Source organism: Salmo trutta, chromosome 23 (genome assembly GCF_901001165.1).
Source record: "Salmo trutta chromosome 23, fSalTru1.1, whole genome shotgun sequence".
Classification (NCBI taxonomy): Eukaryota; Metazoa; Chordata; class Actinopteri; order Salmoniformes; family Salmonidae; genus Salmo; species Salmo trutta.
Window position 1 is genome coordinate 13,527,681 of NC_042979.1, and position 20,097 is coordinate 13,547,777.

At 41.8% G+C, this 20,097-nt stretch overlaps 2 protein-coding genes across 2 annotated transcripts; both read right to left on the minus strand.

Annotated features, from left to right (window-relative positions):
• Positions 1-1,274: 1,274 nt before the first annotated feature.
• m17 (IL-6 subfamily cytokine M17) lies at positions 1,275-4,318 on the minus strand. The gene is made up of 3 exons (XM_029710602.1): positions 4,200-4,318; positions 3,649-3,791; positions 1,275-1,823 (listed from the first exon to the last, which is right to left on the minus strand). The coding sequence occupies exons 1-3, from the start codon at positions 4,255-4,257 to the stop codon at positions 1,347-1,349; spliced, it is 678 nt and encodes a 225-aa protein (XP_029566462.1). The 5' UTR covers positions 4,258-4,318; the 3' UTR covers positions 1,275-1,346.
• Positions 4,319-13,182: 8,864 nt separating this feature from the next.
• taok3b (TAO kinase 3b) lies at positions 13,183-19,233 on the minus strand. The gene is made up of 8 exons (XM_029709067.1): positions 18,751-19,233; positions 17,448-17,684; positions 17,119-17,247; positions 16,797-17,000; positions 16,392-16,631; positions 15,959-16,171; positions 15,670-15,852; positions 13,183-15,585 (listed from the first exon to the last, which is right to left on the minus strand). The coding sequence occupies exons 2-8, from the start codon at positions 17,631-17,633 to the stop codon at positions 15,424-15,426; spliced, it is 1,317 nt and encodes a 438-aa protein (XP_029564927.1). The 5' UTR covers positions 17,634-17,684; positions 18,751-19,233; the 3' UTR covers positions 13,183-15,423.
• Between the last annotated feature and the right edge of the window lie 864 nt (positions 19,234-20,097).

Consider the following 20,097-nt stretch of genomic DNA (forward strand, 5'->3'; position numbering starts at 1 on the left):
ATATTCGTATTCATTCCTTTACACTTGTGTGTATGAGGTAGTTGTTGTGAAATTGTTAGGTTAGATTAAATCAAATTCAATTTTATTTGTCACATACACATGTTAGCAGATGTTAATGTGAGTGTAGCGAAATGCTTAGATGTTAGATATTACTGCATGGTAATATCTAATATCTAAGCATTTCGCTACGCTCGCATTAACATCTGCTAACATGTGTATGTGACAAATAAAATTTCATTTCATTTGATTTTGATTTGTTACTGTAACTACAAATGTCTTCTATAATTGTCACGACTGTGACGGATGGTGGCGCCCCTCCTCGGCCGGGCGGGGCTCGGCGGTCGTCGTCGCCGAACTACTAGCTGCCATCGATCCTTGTTTTGTTTCACTTTCGTTTGGTTAGGTCTAGGTAGGCACGCACCTGTTTTGGGTTAGTCATTAGTGGGGGGGTTATTTAGGTTAGCGTAGAATGTATGGTTTTTTGTACGTGATTGTATTTCATTGTATGCTGTGCGTAGTGACACGCTGTTTGTTGTACATTTTCAGTGGTGCGTGTGTTTTGCGCAAGCTGTGTTTTGTCCCTTGTTTTTGGGGCACTTTGTTTTGTAGTGCGCTCTGTGCGCTGTTTGGGTTGGCTTGTCGTTTAGCCATTGTGCCTATTAAAGCCAATACCCTGAATCGCTGCTTCCTGCACTTGATTCCTCCTCACCCACTACACACAAGCGTGACAATAATCATAGAAAGCATTCATGTTCAAGATAGCATGCAAAGGTCCCAGGTCAGTGGAGATCTTCACAATTGCTATTTGAATCTGCACAAAATCTCGAACAGCATTGATCACTTGCACTATGTACTTTTAATGTAATCTCAGCTGCAATACACATCATTTGGTTGTGCTATTAGATGAAGCACAGTGATAACACATTAAATTGTTGCATAAATACAAAATATATGACATTTTATTCCCATTTGAACTTTGTTGTGCTATTAAATGGTTGAAAGTGCAGCGATAACACATTTACATGACAAAAAAATAATAATCTGACATTGTTTTTCAATGGAATTTGGTTGCGCTTTTAGATGGTTGAAAGCATATCGATAACACATTGGGAACACAACAAAATTCTGGCTGTCTTTTTGAGTGGATGAATGAAGATTGAAATCTCATTGGTTAACATCTCAACCAAATATTACAGAAATGACGACGTTCAAATGACGTGGTATGCACAGGGGATTATTGCTGCCACTGAAAAATATTGGCCGGCCATTTTTTCTTTCAGTGGCAGCAATAAGCCTCCATACCTTCAAGTGTACATTAAATAATAAATAAAATAAATAGGTCAGCCTCAGAACAGTGCATTTGTGTCTGCAAATGTTGTCCTCCTAGTGCACACTTGGCTCTTTAGGGTCCTTAGTTCCCGTGTGACCCGTGACAGGAACTCCTTGAATCTCTTTAGAACCACACAGCCATAGACCTTCTGCTGGAACACGTTCTGAGAGGGGGGTACTGAAGTCGGTCCGTCTACAGGCTCAGGTGGGATGGGCAGGTTTGGAAAGAGGGTTTGGTAAATGCAGTTTATTTGGTTGGCCAGACCATTGGTGCGGTTATGGGCAGTAGAGAGTTTGCTCAGCAGTGAGCTGGATGGTGGCTGTAAGTCTGTCTGTTGCTCAGTGACCCTCTTCAGGTGTGGTAGGAAAGCCTTACAGTGGGAGTAGATGCTCAACATCCGCTCTGAGGGGTCAAGGCCAGAGATGTTTGGGTCAGGAACGTTGTTGATTGACATCTGGCAGAACAGCTCTGACATGTCTCCTTGACTGACCTTCTGGAGATCAATGAAAAGAAATATCAAATTAGTGGAAGTTCTTGGAAGCACTTTTACAAAATCCAACAGGTAGCCTATAATCCATTATGATTTGGCCATAAAATAGCTTAAAAGTAGTTTTACATTTCCCATTAGACTTTGGATGATTCCATCATATACAGTTGAAGTCGGAAGTTTAGCCAAATACATTCAAACTCAGTTTTTCACAATTCCTGACATTTAATCCAAGTAAAAATGTTCTGTTTTAGGTCAGTTAGGATCACCACTTTATTTTAAGAATGTGAAATCTCAGAATAATAGTAGAGAGAATGATTTATTTCAGCTTTTATTTCTTTCATCATATTCCCAGTGGGTCAGAAGTTTACATACACTCAATTAGTATTTGGTAGCATTGCCTTTAAATTGTTTAACTTGGGTCAAACGTTTCGGGTAGCCTTCCACAAGCTTCCCACAATAAGTTGGGTTAATTTTGGCCCATTCCTCCTGACAGAGCTGGTGTAATTGAGTCAGTTTTGTAGGCCTCCTTGCTCGCACACGCTTTTTCAGTTTTGCCCACACATTTTCTATAGGATTGATGTCAGGGCTTTGTGATGGCCAGTCCAATACCTTGACTTTGTTGTCCTTAAACCATTTTGCAACTTTGGAAGTATGCTTGGGGTCATGTCCATTTTGAAGACCCATTTGCGACCAAGCTTTAACTTCCTGACTGATGTCTTTAGATGTTGCTTCAATATATCCACATCATTTTCCGTCTTCATGATGCCATCTACTTTATGAAGTGCACCAGTCCCTCCTGCAGCAAAGCACCCCCACAACATGATGCTGCCACCCCCGTGCTTCACGGTTGGGATTGTGTTCTTCGGCTTGCAAGCGTCCCACGTTTTCCTCCAAACATAACGATGGTCATTATGGCCAAACAATTCTATTTTTGTTTCATCAGACCAGAGGACATTTCTCCAAAAAGTACAATCTTTGTCCCCATGTGCAGTTGCAAACTGTAGTCTGGCTTTTTTTATGGCTGTTTTGGGGCAGTGGCTTCTTCCTTGCTGAGCGGCCTTTCAGGTTATGTCGATATAGGACTCGTTTTACTGTGGATATAGATACTTTTGTACCTGTTTCCTCCAGCATCTTCACAGGGTCCTTTGCTGTTGATGAGGATGAACCAGACTTGTGGAGGTCTACAATGTTTTTTCTGAGGTCTTGGCTGATTTCTTTTCATTTTCCCATGATGTCAAGCAAAGAGGCACTGAGTTTGAAGGTAGGACTTGAAATACATCCACAGGTACACCTCCAATTGACTCAAATGGTGTCAATTAGCCCATCAGAAGCTTCTAAAGCCATGACATCATTTTCTGGAATTTTCCAAACTGTTTAAAGGCACAGCCAACTTAGTGTATGTAAACTTCTGACCCACTGGAATTGTGAAACAGTGAATTAAAACAGTGAATTGTGATAAAGTGAAATAATCTGTCTGTAAACAATTGTTGGAAAAATTACTTGTGTCTTGCACAAAGTAGATGTCCTAACCGACTTTCCAAAACTATAGTTTGCTAACAAGTGGGTGGTTGAAAAACGAGTTTTAATGACTCCAACCTAAGTGTATGTAAACTTCCGACTTCAACTGTAAATGTTACCCGAGGCTATAATTAAGCCAATCAGACAATCAGTATTCAAACTGGTTACCAACGTAATTACAGCAGTAAAAATACATGTTTTGTCATTTCCATGGTATACAGTCTGATACACCACGGCTGTCAGCCAATCAGCATTTAAGGCTCGAACTACCCAGTTTAAAATACTGGACAAATATTATGCCTTGACTTACATATGTTTTTAAGAGGTCCACAGATTCCTTGTGTATGAGTTTGGTTAGCTTCAAACTTCTTTGTAGGGAACTCCCGCACGGTTGCTTCCTACATACTACTCCAGCACTCACTGAATCAATGGCCAGTAACAGAGAGAGCAATGCTGAGGAGCAAGGTGAGACAATTAAAATCACCACACTAACACCTATATCACAGACTTTAGCATAGTTACATGACAATCTAAATTAGAGGTATGAAATATATTGCGATAAGTAGCTGTGGTAACAGTTACAGTATTTAAAATGTCTGTATAATGAGCAAAGGACAAAATACAAGTTGAGTGGACACATACTAAGTTTGTACCTGTGCATATGAGTACAATCATTCATACACAACAAAAAATGTATATTCAACATTTGCACATCATCATTCATTTAATGTCTGCACATTGATGTTCCATAAATACAGGTGACATTACAGCAAGTACTACAGTATCCACATGGTTGAATATATAGTTTTTCACCAATTATGAAATATAGCAATAATGGTTTTATAATGTCATTTTACTTACTTCTTGCTGCTTGTGATATGGTCAGCTGAGGACACATATTCTTTACATGACCACTCATTTCCCATACAATGACACAGGCCAAGTGTTAGACACAGACTAGTCATGATCACTCCCCTGAAAAACATTTTAAAAGACTGAAACCACCCATTTGTCATTGGAGGAAATGACGTGCTCAGCTCTTTCTTTGTGAAGCAACTGCATTTCCCAGATTTGTTTTTCAGACCTGAATGACTATATTTGATATACCAAATCTAAATGTATGTGTATGTTCACCATTATCTGTGGTCTGAGCTCACTCCCACAGGGTTCACAGATGCCAGATGTATCTACAGTATATATTACAGCATTGCAGGTATATTAATTTGTAAAAAAAAAAAAAAAAAATTTTTGTCCTTTTTTTAACTAGGCAAGTCAGTTAAGAACACGTCCTTATTTTCAATGACGGCCTAGGAACGGGGGTTAACTGCCTTGTTCAGGATTGAGCACATACATTTACAAACAGTATAACTGTCAATGGATTACAATCTTTGAGTTAAGGTAGTGTACTGTAAAAGCTGTGCTAACAAATTCATATAATAACCTATGCATATGTGAGGTCATTTATTTTGTACCAGTCACAACAGGTCAACCCACTCTGACACAATTCATTGTAGTAGTGCTGTCGCCTCCTAGAGTAAGTAGTTGTGAAGTTTTAAAAGATGTTAATGCAGTGTTGCAATCTGTTCAGTTGGGGTATCATATGATATCGTTTTAAATTCCTTTTAGTTTTATAAATTGTTTATTTAACCTTTATTTTACTGAGACCAAGGTCTCTTTTACAGATTAGCACTGAATTACATAAAATAGAGACATCAAAATATGGAATGCAGGCAGAAAGAAAAAAAACGGTAATCAAAACACATTCATCAGTAATAAGGTCCTCAATGAGCTTTCTGAATTGCCGTATAGGCACCAGAACATCATATTTAACAACATGTTGAAGATTGTTCCACAAATAAGGTGTAAGAAAACTAAAAGCTGATTTACCTAACTCAGTAGAGACCAAAGGAATTTCCAAAGTTATCCATCCGTGAGACCTGGTGTGGTAACTGATATGTCTAAAGTTTAGTAATGATGTTAGACACAGAGGGACTTTTTGTAAAAGGGCTTTATACATGAAAACATAGCAATGTATCAACCTATGTGACATCAAAGAGGGTCAACCAACTTCCTGCTAGAGAATGCAGTGGTGAGTACTATTATTGTCGCCCGTATTAAAGTGCAGTGCGCTATGATAAACTGCATCTAACGGCTTTAATGAGGTGGCAGCTGTGTTCATACAGATGTTTTCGCCATAGTCTAGGACTGATAGGAACGTCGACTGTATAATCTGCTTTCTACTATTTAGCGAGAGGCAGGATCTATTTCTATAGAAGAAGCCCATTTGTATTCCCAGCTTCTTTACTAACTTATCAATATGCTTTTTAAAAGACAGTTTTCATCTATCCAGATGCCCAGATATTTGTAAGCAGGGACATGATTAGTATGGACACCATCCAAAGTACACATGGTTAAATCATCAAAGTTAGTTTTATGTGCTTTAGAAAACAACATCAATTTTATTTATTCTGTTTTGTTTTATTTAACCTTTATTTAACTAGGCAAGTCAGTTAAGAACAAATTCTTATTTACAATGACGGCCTACCAGAAGGCAAAAGGCCTCCTGCGGGGATGGGGGCTGGGATTAAAAATATAAGGCAAAACACACATCACAACAAGAGAGACAACACTACACTATATAAAGAGAGACCTAAGACAACAACATAGCATGGCAGCAACACATGACAACACAGGATGGTAGCAACACAACATGGCAGCAGCAACACAACATTGTTGGGCACAGATAACAGCACAAAGGGCAAGAAGGTGGAGGCAACAGCACATCACGCAAAGCAGCCTCAACTATCAGTAAGAGTGTTCATGATTGGGACTTTGAATGAAGACATAAAACTGTCCAGTTTGAGTGTTTGTTGCAGCTCGTTCCAGTCGCTAGCTGCCGGTTGGATGTACTGACAAATTTTCTAAAACAACGTTGGAGGTGGTTTATGGTCGAGAAATTACCATTCAATTCTCTGGCAAAACTCTGGTGGACATTCCTGCAGTCAGCACGCCAATTGCATGCTGCCTCAAAACTTGAGACATCTGTGGCATTGTATTGTGTGACAAAACTGCACATTTTAGGGTGGCCTTTTATTGTCTCCAGCACAAGGTGCACCTGTGTAATGATCATGCTGTTTAATAAGCTTATTTATATACTACACCTGTCAGGTGGATGGATTATTTTGGCAAAGGTGAAATGCTCACTAACATGGATATAAACATTTGGGCACAAAAAGTATGGAACATTTCTGGGATCTTTTATTTCAGCCCATGAAACAGTGGACCAACACTTTACATGTGTTTATATTTTGTTCAGTAAAGAAAATACTGTATAACTGTGTTCTTCTATATAGAGGAAACAAAACAGAGTGAACTCACAGCGTATGTCAGTAAAGACCCTGTACCCATTTTCAGGTTCATGAGAAACCCTTGTGTAACAGTATATAGCTTCTATCCCTCTCCTCACCCTACCTGGGCTTGAACCAGGGACCCTCTGCACACAGACAACAGCCACCTTCGAAGCATTGTCACCCATCGCACCACAAAAGCCACAGCCCTTGCAGAGCAAGGGGAACAGCTACTTCAAGGTCTCAGAGCGAGTGACTTCACCGATTGAAACGCTATTAGCGCGCACCACCACTAACTAGCTAGCCATTTCACATCGGTTACACTTGCATGTGGGCTCACGGGAACTTTTCAACGCACAGGACGAAAGTTTCTCAAGAGGAGACTTTCCCCAGTGTGTAAAAGACAGTGTAAAGAAAGGGTCAGAGTCAACAAAGTCGGCCAGGAAACAACAGTACCGCACCCTGTAGTGTCTCTCTGTCCCCAACACCAAACCAAGACACACCTCAAAGCTCTTGAAACCCACAAAAGTTGATTTTGTCAGGAAACTCCTGTTTGGTTCATCTGTGTTTCAGAGAGGCCCACTTTTCATCAGATGATGATGGTCCAACTATGGTGTTGTTTATAACTAATAAACCGCATACTCCATTTTTGTTTGAACCAACCATGACCAAAACAGTGATGAATGATCAGTGATGACATTTGGGAAATTAAGTACCAAGGTGGAGCCAAATCAAATCAAATTGTATTTGTCACATGCTTCGTAAACAACAAGTGTAGACTAACAGTGAAATGGTTACTTACGGGCCCGTCCCAACAATGCAAAATAAAATGAAATAAAATAATAATATAAAAATAATAAAAATAGTTACAAGAAGAATAAATTGAAAAATAATAGCATGAGGAATAAATGAGTAAAGAAAACTTAGCTATTTACACGGGGTACCAGTACCAAGTCTATTAGTTTTATTTAACTTTTATTTAATTAGGCAAGGTAGTTAAGAACAAATTCTTATTTTCAACGACGGCCTAGGAACAGTGGGTTAACTGCCTTGTTCAGGGGCAGAACAACAGATTTGTACCTTGTCAGCTCAGGGATTCAATCTTGCAACCTTTCGGTTACTAGTCCAACACTCTAACCACTAGGCTACGCTGCCGCTGCTGCCCCTGTGTGCAGGGATACGAGGTAATTGAGGTAGATATGTACAGTTGAAGTCAGAAGTTTACATACACCTAAGCCAAATACATTTAAACTCAGTTTTTCACAATTCCTGATATTTAATCTGAGTAAAAATTCCCTGTTTCAGGTCAGTTAGGATCACCACTTTATTTTAAGAATGTGAAATGTCAGGATAATAGTAGAGAGAATTATTTATTTCAGCTTTTATTTCTTTCATCACATTCCCAGTGGGTCAGAAGTTTGCATACACTCAGTTAGTATTTGGTAGCATTGCCTTTAAATTGTTTAACTTGGGTCAAACATTTCGGGTAGCCTTCCACAAGCTTCCCAAAATAAGTTGGGTGAATTATGGCCCATTCCTCCTGACAGAGCTGGTGTAACTGAGTCAGGTTTGTAGGCCTCCTTGCTCGCACACGCTTTTTCAGTTCTGCCCACACATTTTCTATAGAATTGATGTCAGGGCTTTGTGATGGCCACTCCAGTACCTTGACTTTGTTGTCCTTAAGCCATTTTGCCACAACTTTGGAAGTATGCTTGGGGTCATGTCCATTTGGAAGACCCAATTGCGACCAAGCTTTAACTTCCTTGCTGATGTCTTGAATTGCTGCTTCAATATATCCGCCTAATTTTCCTACCTCATGATGCCATCTATTTTGGGAAGTGCACCAAAGTGCAGCAAAGCACCCCCACAACATGATGCTGCCATCCCAGTGCTTCACGATGGTGTTCTTCGGCTTGCAAGCATCCCACTTTTTCCTCCAAACATAACGATGATCATTATGGCCAAACAGTTCTATTTCTGTTTCATCAGACCAGAGGACATTTCTCCAAAAAGTACAATATTTGTCCCCATGTGCAACTGCAAACTGTAGTCTGGCTTTTTTATGGTGGTTTTGGAGCAGTGGCTTCTTCCTTGCTGAGCGGCCTTTCAGGTTATGTCGATATAGGACTTGTTTACTGTGGATATAGATACTTTTTAACCTGTTTCCTCCAGCATCTTCACAGGGTCCTTTGCTGTTGTTCTGGGATTGATATGCACTTTTCGCACTAAAGTACATTCATCTCTAGGAGACACAACGCGTCTCCTTCCTGAGCGGTATGACAGATGCGTGGTCCCATGGTGTTTATACTTGCGTACTATTGTTTGTACAGATGTATGTGGTACCTTCAGGCGTTTGGAAATTGCTCCCAAGGATGAACCAGACTTGTGGAAGTCTACAATTGTTTTTCTGAGATCTTGGCTGATTTCTTTTCATTTTCCCATGATGTCAAGCAAAGAGGCACTGAGTTTGAAGGTAGGCCTTGAAATACATCCACAGGTACACCTCCAATTGACTCAAATGATGTCAATTAGCCTACCAGAAGCTTCTAAAGCCATGACATAATTTTCTGGAATTTTCCAAGCTGTTTAAAGGTACAGTCAACTTAGTGTATGTAAACTTCTCACCCACTGGAATTGTGATACAGTGAATTATAAGTGAAATGATCTGTCTGTAAACAATTGTTGGAAAAATTACTTGTGTCATCCACAAAGTAGATGTCCTAACCGACTTGCCAAAATTATAGTTGGTTAACTAGAAATTTGTGGAGTGGTTGAAAAAATACTTTTAATGACTCCAACCTAAGTGTTTGTAAACTTCCGACTTCAACTGTACATATACAATAGGTAGGGATAAAGTGATTAGGCAACAGGATTTATAAACAGTAGCAGCAGCATATGTGATGAGTGTGTACGTGTGTGTATGTTGGAGTGTCAGGGTAAGTATGTGTGAGTGTGTGGGTAGAGTCCAGTGTGTGTGTGCATAGAGTCAAAAAGAATTAGTGCAAAAAAGGTCATTGCAGATAGTCCATGGAGCTATTTGGTTAACTATTTAGCAGTCTTATGGCTTGGGGGTAGAAGCTGTTCAGAGTCCTTTAGGTGCTAGACGTCGGTGCCGCTTGCCGTGTGGTAGTGGAGAGAAATGTCAATGACTTGGGTGGCTGGAGTCTGACCATTTTTAGGACCTTCCTCTGACACCACCTGCTATAGAGGTCCTGGATGGCAGAGAGCTCAGCCCCAGTGATGTACTGGGCCGTACACACTACCCTCTGTAGCGCCTTGCAGACCGATGCCAAGCAGTTGCCAAGTGGTGATGCAGCCAGTCAAGATGTTTCAATGGTGCAGCTGTAGAACTTTTTGAGGATCTGAAGGCCCATGGCAAAAAAAATTCAGCGTTGTCGTGCCCTCTTCACAACTGTTTTGGTGTGTGTATATTTTGTGAACAAGCACACATTTACATCAAAGTTGGACCATATTATTCCTTAGTGATGCACACCGAGGAACTTGAAGCTCACGACCCGCTCCACTACAGCCCCGTCGATGTGGATGGGGGCATGGCCGACCCTCCATTTCCTGTAGTCCACAATCAGCTCCTTTATCTTGCTGACATTGAGAGAAGATGTTGTTGTCCCGGCACTACACTGCCAGGTCACTGACCTCCCCCTATAGGCCGTCTCACTGTCGTCGGTGATCAGGCCTACCACCGTTGTGTTGTCTGTAAACTTAATGATGGTGTTGGAGTCCTGCACAGGCACGCAGTCGTGGGTGAACAGAGAGTACAGGAGGGAACTAAGCACACACCTCTGAGGGGCCCCCGTGTTAAGGGTCAACGTGACAGATGTGTTGTTGCCTATCCTCACCACCTGGGGGTGACCCGTCAGTCCAGGATCCAGTTGCAGATGGAGGTGGTCAGTCCCAGGATCCTTAGCTTAGTGATGAGCTTGGAGGGCACCAGGGTGTTGAACGCTGAGCTGTAGTCGATGAACAGCATCCTCACATAGGTGTTCCTCTTATCCAGGTGGGAGTGCAATAGAGATTGCGTCATCTCTGGATCTGTTGGGGCGGTATGCAATGTTCCCTCTAAGCTGTGCACATGTGCGGGGGCCCAGCTTCCTGGGACTACCACACAGAAGAAATATCAGCCCGCGCAGAGAAGCATGAGATTGAACTTCACTCAACTTTCTAGCGTTTTCCCCCTTACTTAACACTATCAACGTTACCCTTTACTGTGGAAATTGTGATTGAATCAACGTAATATTAGCCACTTTCAATGCAACATACCGAAACAAAACTAACTATGCAAGAGATTTTGTTGTAGTCAGAATGCATTGGAGTAGGATTCAATTGCATTGACATACAGGACTCAGCCCATACTCTACACAGACCGGTGCGGCATAACCAATCAGAGCTGCAGTAGGCCTATATGCAAATAGAACATTGCCATATATGGATCTGTGCCGTTTACTTTGAACTGAACTGTGTTTAAAGCATGAGTGGTTTTGAGTAGATGTGCTTGCTTTGAGATCAAAACGAGAGCTGCATGTAGCAACGTGTGCACATTTGTTCATATCTTTTGCTAGTTAGTGAGTTATTAGCGCAGTTATAAATAATTTGTAGTCAAGCAATGGGGGAGTGATTGCTTCCTAAAAGAGCACAAAACGTGTACATTGCTAGCCATCTTTGAAAAGCAAGTCGGGTAAAGAGCTTTTTTTGTCTTAAAGAGGCAGTGTTGTATTTTGAGACAGGCTTGAATAAGCTAAATTGACAATAGGCAGAGGGTAGCATCATTTGTTTAATTCTCTGTAATAATGGTTTGGGAATAATAATGGACTGTATTTTGTGAAATGGTTTCTTACATCAAACAACACAAAAACATTTTCAGTCATCTCCTTGTCTGAAGGACAAGTGGTTAATGTCAAGCCCTGCATGTTTTTTTCAAAGGTCTCATGGAATGTAGGCCAACATTGAACACCACACATTGGCTGCTACTGTAGGCGGAATGATAAAACAGCTATTTCCATGTTAAAGTGTTATGGGATGCATTTTTTTCATTGTTTTTGACGGTAGGACACTCTGGTAGACCAACATTATGATCAAATAGCCACAGTAGCCTACTTGACCACTGTCTGAAACTGTAACTTCAAGCGGGTACAGCCTCAGTGTTCACAGTAAAGGCAAGCTGGAAGTTGAACTGAATTTTTACATCGTTGAAGTTTGCGCTCAGCAGACCCAAAAATGTCTTAGTGCTGGACATTTTTTTGAGGAAACTTTGGTGGTATGAGAATTGGAGTGGGTCCAGAATGTCTGGGATAATGGTGTTGATGTGAGCCATGATGAGCCTTTCAAAGGATTTCATGGCTATGGATGTGACTGCTACGGGGTGATAGTCATTTAGACAGGTTACCTTGGCGTTCTTCCGTACAGGGACTATGGTGGTCTGCTTGAAACATGTAGGTATTACAGACTGGGTCAGGGAGAGGTTGAAAATTTCAGTGAAGACACTTGCCAGCTGGTCAGCACATTCTCTGAGTACGCGTCCTGGTGATCTGTCTGGCACCGTGGCCTTGTGAATGTTAACCACAGGAGGTTGGTGCCTCCTTAATTGGGGAGAACGGGCTCATGGTAATAACTGGAGCGGAATCAGTGGAATGATATCAAATATATCAGGCACAGGGTTTCCTGGTGTTTGATGCCGTTCCAATTGCGCCGTTCCAGCCATTATCATGAGCCGTTCTCCCCTCAGCAGCCTCCACTGATGTTAACCTGTTTAAAGGTCTTACATCACCTACGAAGAGCGAGATCACACAGTCGTCTGGAACAGCCAATACTGAAAACAGTTATTTTTAACAGAAACATTTTGCCAACCTAAGACGTGATGTATAATTATGTATGTTGCTCCATTTCTGCTTGTCTCGGACTTTGATGTGTGGACTTACTCACCTACACATCATTGCTTTACTCAATATGAATAACATGAATCCTGGTTAGGTTCCTGTCTAGTCATTGTGCTCTGTGAGAATACATGCACTTATATGTAAAGAGTACACTCATTTCACTTTTCATGATTATGACCCACATTTCCTCCTTTCAACTCAGAAGTGTTTAATGTCAGGGGGAACTCCTTCAACCACATCCCTGTCAGCACAACTCAGGTGAGGGTAGACCGCTTTTGCCACAACCCCTCTACCATATGAGAATGTCCTTACCCAACAGCCAGATCAAACAGATACACAGTCTGCATTATAAGATGGTAAACCACAGGGCATCTTGGAAACAGGAAGCACTGCAGGGGTAACTTCCCTCACCACCGGTTCACACACACAGCACTGTGGGGAATATGGACTGTTACTTCTAGTGAATCTAATATGCTATAACTATTTGTGTATTTCTTACATAATTGTCAGGGGGTATACTTTACGTAAAGCATGTACGGTAATAATGCAGGAAATAATAAAATAATTGCACATTCATTCAGGGGAGCACTGACATTGGATGCAGGATGTTGATGCAGACCTCTTGTTTCAAGAGAATCTCTTTTATTTAATCTCTGTACCACACAGGAAACGCTGTGTGGCTTAGTTTAGGGAAGTCCCCTTTCTTGATAACATAAGTCCACATAAACAGTTTGGTTCATAACAGGTTTGAACCAGTCTCAAGTTAAACCAACCCAAAGAAAATAGCATATGGATCTAAACCATTCGCCAAGAAAACGTACATTCTCCAAAACCTTCCAACCTCAAAATATGCCCCGTTCTATGGAGTAATTTACAGCAAATAATTCCAAAACTGAAGCCTACTGTATAACTTTGGCACTTGAAGTCTTGCCACAAGTCATGAGTCTGGAGGTATCAATAATGCCATACTTGGTTTCTTACATTGAAAGTATTAGTTGTTTATTAATGTATTTTGAAGTTCATAGTTTTGTTGCATTTATGTGTCAGATATTTTAACATTCTTAATCTCACTTGCCCAGCCTACCACTAGGAAGGGCGTGATTTCCATCACTTAAATGATATCAATGTGTGAGGAACAGGACTAGGGTGTGGGTTTGGAGGCAACTGTCAAAATATCAGTGTTGCATTAAAGATCTCAACTTAAAACAATCTTTCAAAACTGTTAAACCTGGACATGTTGAAATAGTTGTAACATTCCATAGACAGGCATTCAATCCAGTATTCTGTCTGTGTCAAAGGCTGATGGTGATATTAGAAATCAAGCACCAAGCAATTTCCTTCCCAGTCACTGTAATGGACACATTTTGCAACCTTATGTGCAATAACAACAATGAACACTGCAAAACATTGTACATCTGGTTACTAAACAGCTACGACTTGAATGCAACCCAGAACAAAGCAACCACCCGCCTGGTTAACTATTACCAGACAGCTTTAAAAAAAATCTATGCATTTACAATAATTCTGTGATACCATTTAACTGTGTTTTTTATACAATCTGATAAAAGTCTTCAGTGATTCGAGTTTTCAGTATGTTTGATCTACCGCATTACCAAGAAAAAAAAACATATTTCTAAGTATAATGTGAAGTTCCGTCATTAGTAAGCGACCAATGCTTCTGTATCTCCTATTTATGCTCTCAAATACAAATATTTATATCAAAAGTTATACAGCACAATTCTCACCATTATCCTTGACAAGACCTTTGATTAGTGAACATTAAATGATTCCCAAATTTGGATGGAACAAACAATGGTATTGGCCGTGCTAAACAAACATGAAAGAACAACAACGACAAATCAAAACCCGCTTCATAGGCACAACTTAAATAAAGGCATTTGTGACATTTTCATATCAAATATGGCGCTTATCAATAGGGATTAAAACAAAAAATGCAATGACCACTTTTATTTACAAACGGCTAAAATCTCTGGACAGAGTCATGCATCACTTCACAACCTGAATGTGTCTTTAAAGTGCATGCAATAATAACCAGTTTGACGGAGTTGAATCATTCTGATAAAATACACAGCTTGATCAAACTGATGCCAATAAATCCTAAATACTGAACAATGAAAAATAAAGTACCGGAATTGTTTAAAAAGTGAAGGACCATATGCTTTAGCACAATATGGAATGAAGTAAAATCTCTCTTTAAAACTGTTTACATATAAGATCTGGCACCGTCCCGGTACCTTCTTTTAGCTTGTAGTATTCACATACAGTATTATTCACATTCTGTGAGAAAAAAAAGAAAGAAGAAGCAGCTAAACACCACGGTGTCGTCCGCAGCTCACATTCCACAATCGCAATGCCCCTCCATGTGACATACGCATTAAGCATCATATGAACATGATGGGTTAATACTTAAACATATCAAAGTGCTAATTTTTACTAAAATTTCCTGAATTTCCTGAATTCATACCAAAAGGAGGATGATGGCATGGAGGAAAGAGTCAGTTCTTATTTTTTATAAGTATTCTATTCTTGTAATCTCCAACGCAAGACTTTCGAGTTACACACACTTGGTTGAACTTGTGTTGTGAATTAATCTTGTTTGATTTTTCCCCTTTTTCTAAAGTTTAACAAAAGTAGTTCCCATGGCAAATGACCGCTCTATGCTGTGATGTGGTATCTAAAAGACTCTAGAGAGGAAGAGAGAAAGAGGGTTATCTGGCGTTGTCACTGTAGAGATGGCCATGGTCAAGTTGACAGTGAGAATGCAGGCACATGCCTACACCATACACCAGAAGAGAAGAGTCTAGTCCTCCACAACCACATCCATTTTCATCTGTCGTCCTCCTTGGGGAAGTCCAGCGATCCTAAGCTCCCAAACCCCAGCCTAGCGCTCTCTGCATCGAAAGCGTCCATCTCCCTCTCCTGCCGTTCAAAAAGCTGCTTGATCCTTTCAGTGCGTTCCTTCTGAAGCGAGTCCAGCTCCTCTTCAATCTGAAACCACAAAAGTGATAAGCAAATAAGGGACGTGGTCAGTTTAAAGAGGTGAGCCTGTGTTACAACATAACCAAAACATACCTTCTGTTCCAGGTGGGCCCTGCGTAAGGAGACCTTCTGCTCCAGCATCTGCAGCTCCCTCTCGTGTTGGGCTTCTGTCTGGGCCTTGGTCTTGCTCTGGTAGGCATCCAGGAGCTCCATCTCCTGCTGCAGCTGCTGCTTCAATGCCTGGCACTCCCTTTCCTGCTCCTCCTCCAGACGCATCTGGGGGACCACAGAGACAAGCGAAAGAGAGAGAGGGTTAAAAAAAGACATGTACCAGTAAGCATTGTGTGGCTGTTTGGAGGTTAAGGGTGAGTAGTGCCCTTACCGCTTGTGAGGCCATCATCTCGTTGATGCTCTGCTCGTACTGCTCGGCCAGCACAGCGAGCTTTCGTGTCTGCTCCTCCTTCAGTGACTTTAGGATGGCCTTGTGCTCGCTCTTAGGAGAGACCTCAAGCTGATGGTTCCTCAGGGCTTTATACTGCTTGTTCTGCACCTTACACGTGTCCTGGAACTGTTTCTTGATCTGCATCTCCAACATCTCCAGAAGGACAAATAGAAAGAAAGAAACAATCGTAAGAAACATACAGTAAGAAACAATCATTTTGCCGGTTATGACTACCGGCTGAGCTTCAGTCTGACCAGGGGTGCGACTTTAATTCAAGGGTCTTTGCCTAGATGTGCAGACACACAATGATTTATCATTGGCTCTTACTAAACCAAATGTACAGTGCAACAGCTGCAGTATAGATTCTATGCACCTTGAGGTTCCGGGGCTGCTGCCGCTGCTCCAGGGCGTGCTTCCTGTGCAGCTCTCTCTGCCGCCGGCCGTTGTACTCCTCCTGGTTCTCCAACTCGGTCTGGTGCTGCAGGAGGATCAGCTCAACACGGAGCCTCTGCAGTGTCTGCAGCTGCCTGCGCTCCAGCTCCTGAGTGGACTCGTCCTGTCGGATCATCAAGGCCTGCTCCATCTCCTTCTGGGTCTTCTTCTTATTCAGCTCCTGGGGTGGGACATATTTCTCATCTCCTCATTTCATTTTGAATGTAAAGTACTTCAGATTTCTATAATGCAAATTAGGCCATTTAACAAAAGAGGTTGGGGTGACAATTCTAGAGGCAATTCTATCAGCATCAATGGCAAACTAAATATCAGAGAGGAACTGTACCTCTCTCATTTGCTCCTGTTCAAACTCGTGCCTCTTGACCAGTGTCCTGCGTTTCAGAGCACGGCAGCTCCTGTCATAGACCAGCCTCTGCTGGTCCAGAAGGTGGGCCTCATCCTCAGCCTGTGAGCGCTGCACCGTCTCCTTGTGCCTGGAAAGACGCTCCTGCTTCTCCTCCTTGGGCGTACTGGGGTCCTCATTCATCTCCTGCAACATCCAGATAAGAACCAGGGCTTAATGGGTGATGCATGGAATCCATGGAAAATGCAAACAGTTTAATCTCAGACCAAGGGGAAAAGAATGTGTAAATGATTTAGGCATTTACCTCTTTGATCTTGTCTTTACAGAGCCTGTACTCTTTTTTCTGGTTGTCTACGAAGGTGGTCAGCTCCTTCTTTTGCTGGGCAATGATCTGTTGCTGGATCCTCTTCTCCTCTGCTGTAGCTGCCTTTATCTGTACGGGAACATATGAAATGTCCAAGATTTATTTTGTTTATCACCTCCCTTCGATGTGCTGTTTAAAATTCTGACATTATGCTGAAAGGGAAAAATGCTACGGATGCAATCTAATCAAGGGGCTGGACCATCTTCAGTTTCCATTTTCATTCACAGCAACCAAGACCTACTGTCCTACCATGCAACATCATTATTCACCTCTTTGTCTGTGTGAACGGTGTGCCGTTTAGCCAGTCTCTCCAGTTCAATGTAAGTGTTGTTGGCGTGGGTCTCTACTTCCTTCTGCAACCGGAGCCTATGCTCGTCCATCTCCGCCTTCAGCCTGTTCTCCAGGGCGATCAGCTGCTTCTGGTGCTGCCGCCGCATGCGCTTATAACCAGACATCTGCTCCCGCAGCTCAGAGTCCTGCTCATGCTCCTGGATCTACCTGGTGACCTGGACACAGGGGTCAGGGGGTCAGAGGGCACAGAGAGAACAGTCAGGTGTGAAAAGCAAGAGGGCCTGAGATACTTACTGTACAATTAAAATGTACTGAACTATATCGTTAAATATGGACTCACAAAAGGAGAAACACGAGTACCCTAGTTGCACTGAGTAGTAGACTGTAAAATACAGTAGAACAATGTCCTTTGTGAATCTGACACATAACCTGACATATTTTATTATCTTTGCAAGAATACCTTAAGTGAAATAAGGGTAACTGCAGTATGCATTTGGTTCTATGTAGTTGCGCGTACTCTAGATCACAGTCTCTGAATATCACCCTTGATGTAGTATAACTACAGTAAATTCATTCCAGAATTTACTAAATATATTCTCATTAGCATTTTAGTCCAACATGTGTAAAGTCCAATCAATTATAACTAAAGATGGCCTCTATGACCACCTGTCACAAATTCTTTCATAACTTTCACACATACAAACATGCACACACACAAACACGCGCAGTTGTTAATTAGTGTACATTCTTGAGGATTATTAGGTACAGTATCTGTGGATAGTATTAGCCAGGGCAGGAAATAATGCACACTCCTCTTCACTAAATGATCATGGCTGCTCAGCTCAGATTTCATGCTAGTAACATAGCACATGCATCGTCAATTATAATAGCTACATACATGAACATAACAAGGGTGTCTTGAATGTCAATGTGGTGTTCTTCATGCTAATACATCTATCACGTACATACTGTATGTAGCCACAAATGGAGAGCTCAATAGGTATGAGCCTGTTTTGCAGGCCTACTATTCTGGGATGAAAATGCTAAAGGTACGTCCACACACAGCTTGTAAATCAATAACCAAAAACACATCACGATAAACAGATATAGAAAGAGATTTGATATAAATCCAAACGATTACACACACATGAAAGCGGAGGGGGGAACCTGAGGATGGAAAAAAACGACACTTATTAACGGGATCCGGTTGCCATGGCTACAGATGTGCTGCTGAGAGGATGGAGAGAGAGACCCTCCAAGCGGGAGAGGGAGCCTGCCTACCAAAGATGCTGATTTGATGGTGGCAAAGCGTTCACAGATCTTGCAGTCGAGAGCCCGGCTCTTGTGAGAAGAAGTAGGCCGCAGCTCTGGCCTGGCGTCCCTGTGCACAGCCTCATCCCTCACGCAAGCATGGTCCTGCAGGGGGGGAGGAAAAGGAGGAGAGAGAGGGTGTGGGCGCTTCCCAGGCCCTCCGTGCTCGCTGCTGCTGCTGCTATCGCTGCCGTGTCTCCCAGCATCCAGCACACATCCTGCTTTAAATGCATCCTTCCCCTGCGTGGTCTCTCGCTACTGCCTGCAGCTCCTCGCTAGAAATGAACAGGGCATCGCAGAGCGATCGCAGGCACCGTCAGAAAGGCAGCAGCTGAAGGCAGTCCTTGTCTCTGGCGTCTCCACTTCCTGAGGAGGAGGAACCAAATGGATCCGGTGGGAAAGGGTGAATTATGCAATGACTATCACAGACAATCAAGACAAGAAGAAGAGGAGGAAAATGACAAAGAGAGATTGTTGCACTCCCTCTCTCCTACCTCCAAATAAAATAAAATGATTAGGAGTGGTGTTCATTTCCCTGTATTCCCATGATGACATATTATGTGATCTGTGAAAATATGCAAATCAAACACAGATCCATCCAAGGCATTGTTTTCCTATGACAATACTAATCAGCTAGATAATTTGTGTATATTCCAATGAATTGTTTCTACTGTCTTCCAATAATCTCTCACACACTACAATGTTTCAAATACTGGATGCATGCTATACTGTCACGTCCTGACCATTGTAAGCGGTCATTTGCCATAGTGGAGTGGTCAGGACGTGACAGGTGGTTGTTTTGGGTGGTTTTGGGGTTTTCTGTTTCTAGGTGGGATCGTGCTAGAATTCTATTTCTATGTTTCGTTTTCCCTGTTTTGCCCGGGTATGGTTTCCAATCAGAGGCAGGTGTCTTTCGTTGTCTCTGATTGGAAGCCATACTTAGGCAGCCTGTTTTCCTTTGGGGTTTGTGGGTAGATGTTTCTGTTTAGTCTAGTGTACCTGACGGGACTGTTGTTGGTCGTTTTGTTGTTAAAGTGTTTTCATTAAAGACAAAGAATGAGCACTATACACGCTGCGCCTTGGTCTCCATTCGATGACCCCTATGACATATACAATGATACCAATCCTGAACATTACATTCATTATCTGGTGTGGCTTCCTTAAATTAATAAATTTGCTCGAATCTTGACGATTCTAGATACAGATTTGTAAAAATGTCTGAATCAACAACAAGTTCATTATAAAAGAGTCATAGTATTGTAAAAACGCCTCAAAATGAATACTAGTTCAGAGGACTGGCTAATAGGTAAACTACTG

Coding starts and splice junctions, on each gene's coding strand:
- m17 (XM_029710602.1), bottom strand. CDS start 4,257: ATGAGTGGTCATGTAAAGAATATGTGTCCTCAGCTGACCATATCACAA. Junction 3,792..4,199: donor CATATCACAAGCAGCAAGAA/GTAAGTAAAATG, acceptor CTTGCTCCTCAG/CATTGCTCTCTCTGTTACTG. Junction 1,824..3,648: donor TGGACCTCTTAAAAACATAT/GTAAGTCAAGGC, acceptor ATTGATCTCCAG/AAGGTCAGTCAAGGAGACAT.
- taok3b (XM_029709067.1), bottom strand. CDS start 17,633: ATGTCTGGTTATAAGCGCATGCGGCGGCAGCACCAGAAGCAGCTGATC. Junction 15,853..15,958: donor AGATGATGGCCTCACAAGCG/GTAAGGGCACTA, acceptor GTGGTCCCCCAG/ATGCGTCTGGAGGAGGAGCA. Junction 15,586..15,669: donor GGGCCCACCTGGAACAGAAG/GTATGTTTTGGT, acceptor TTGTGGTTTCAG/ATTGAAGAGGAGCTGGACTC.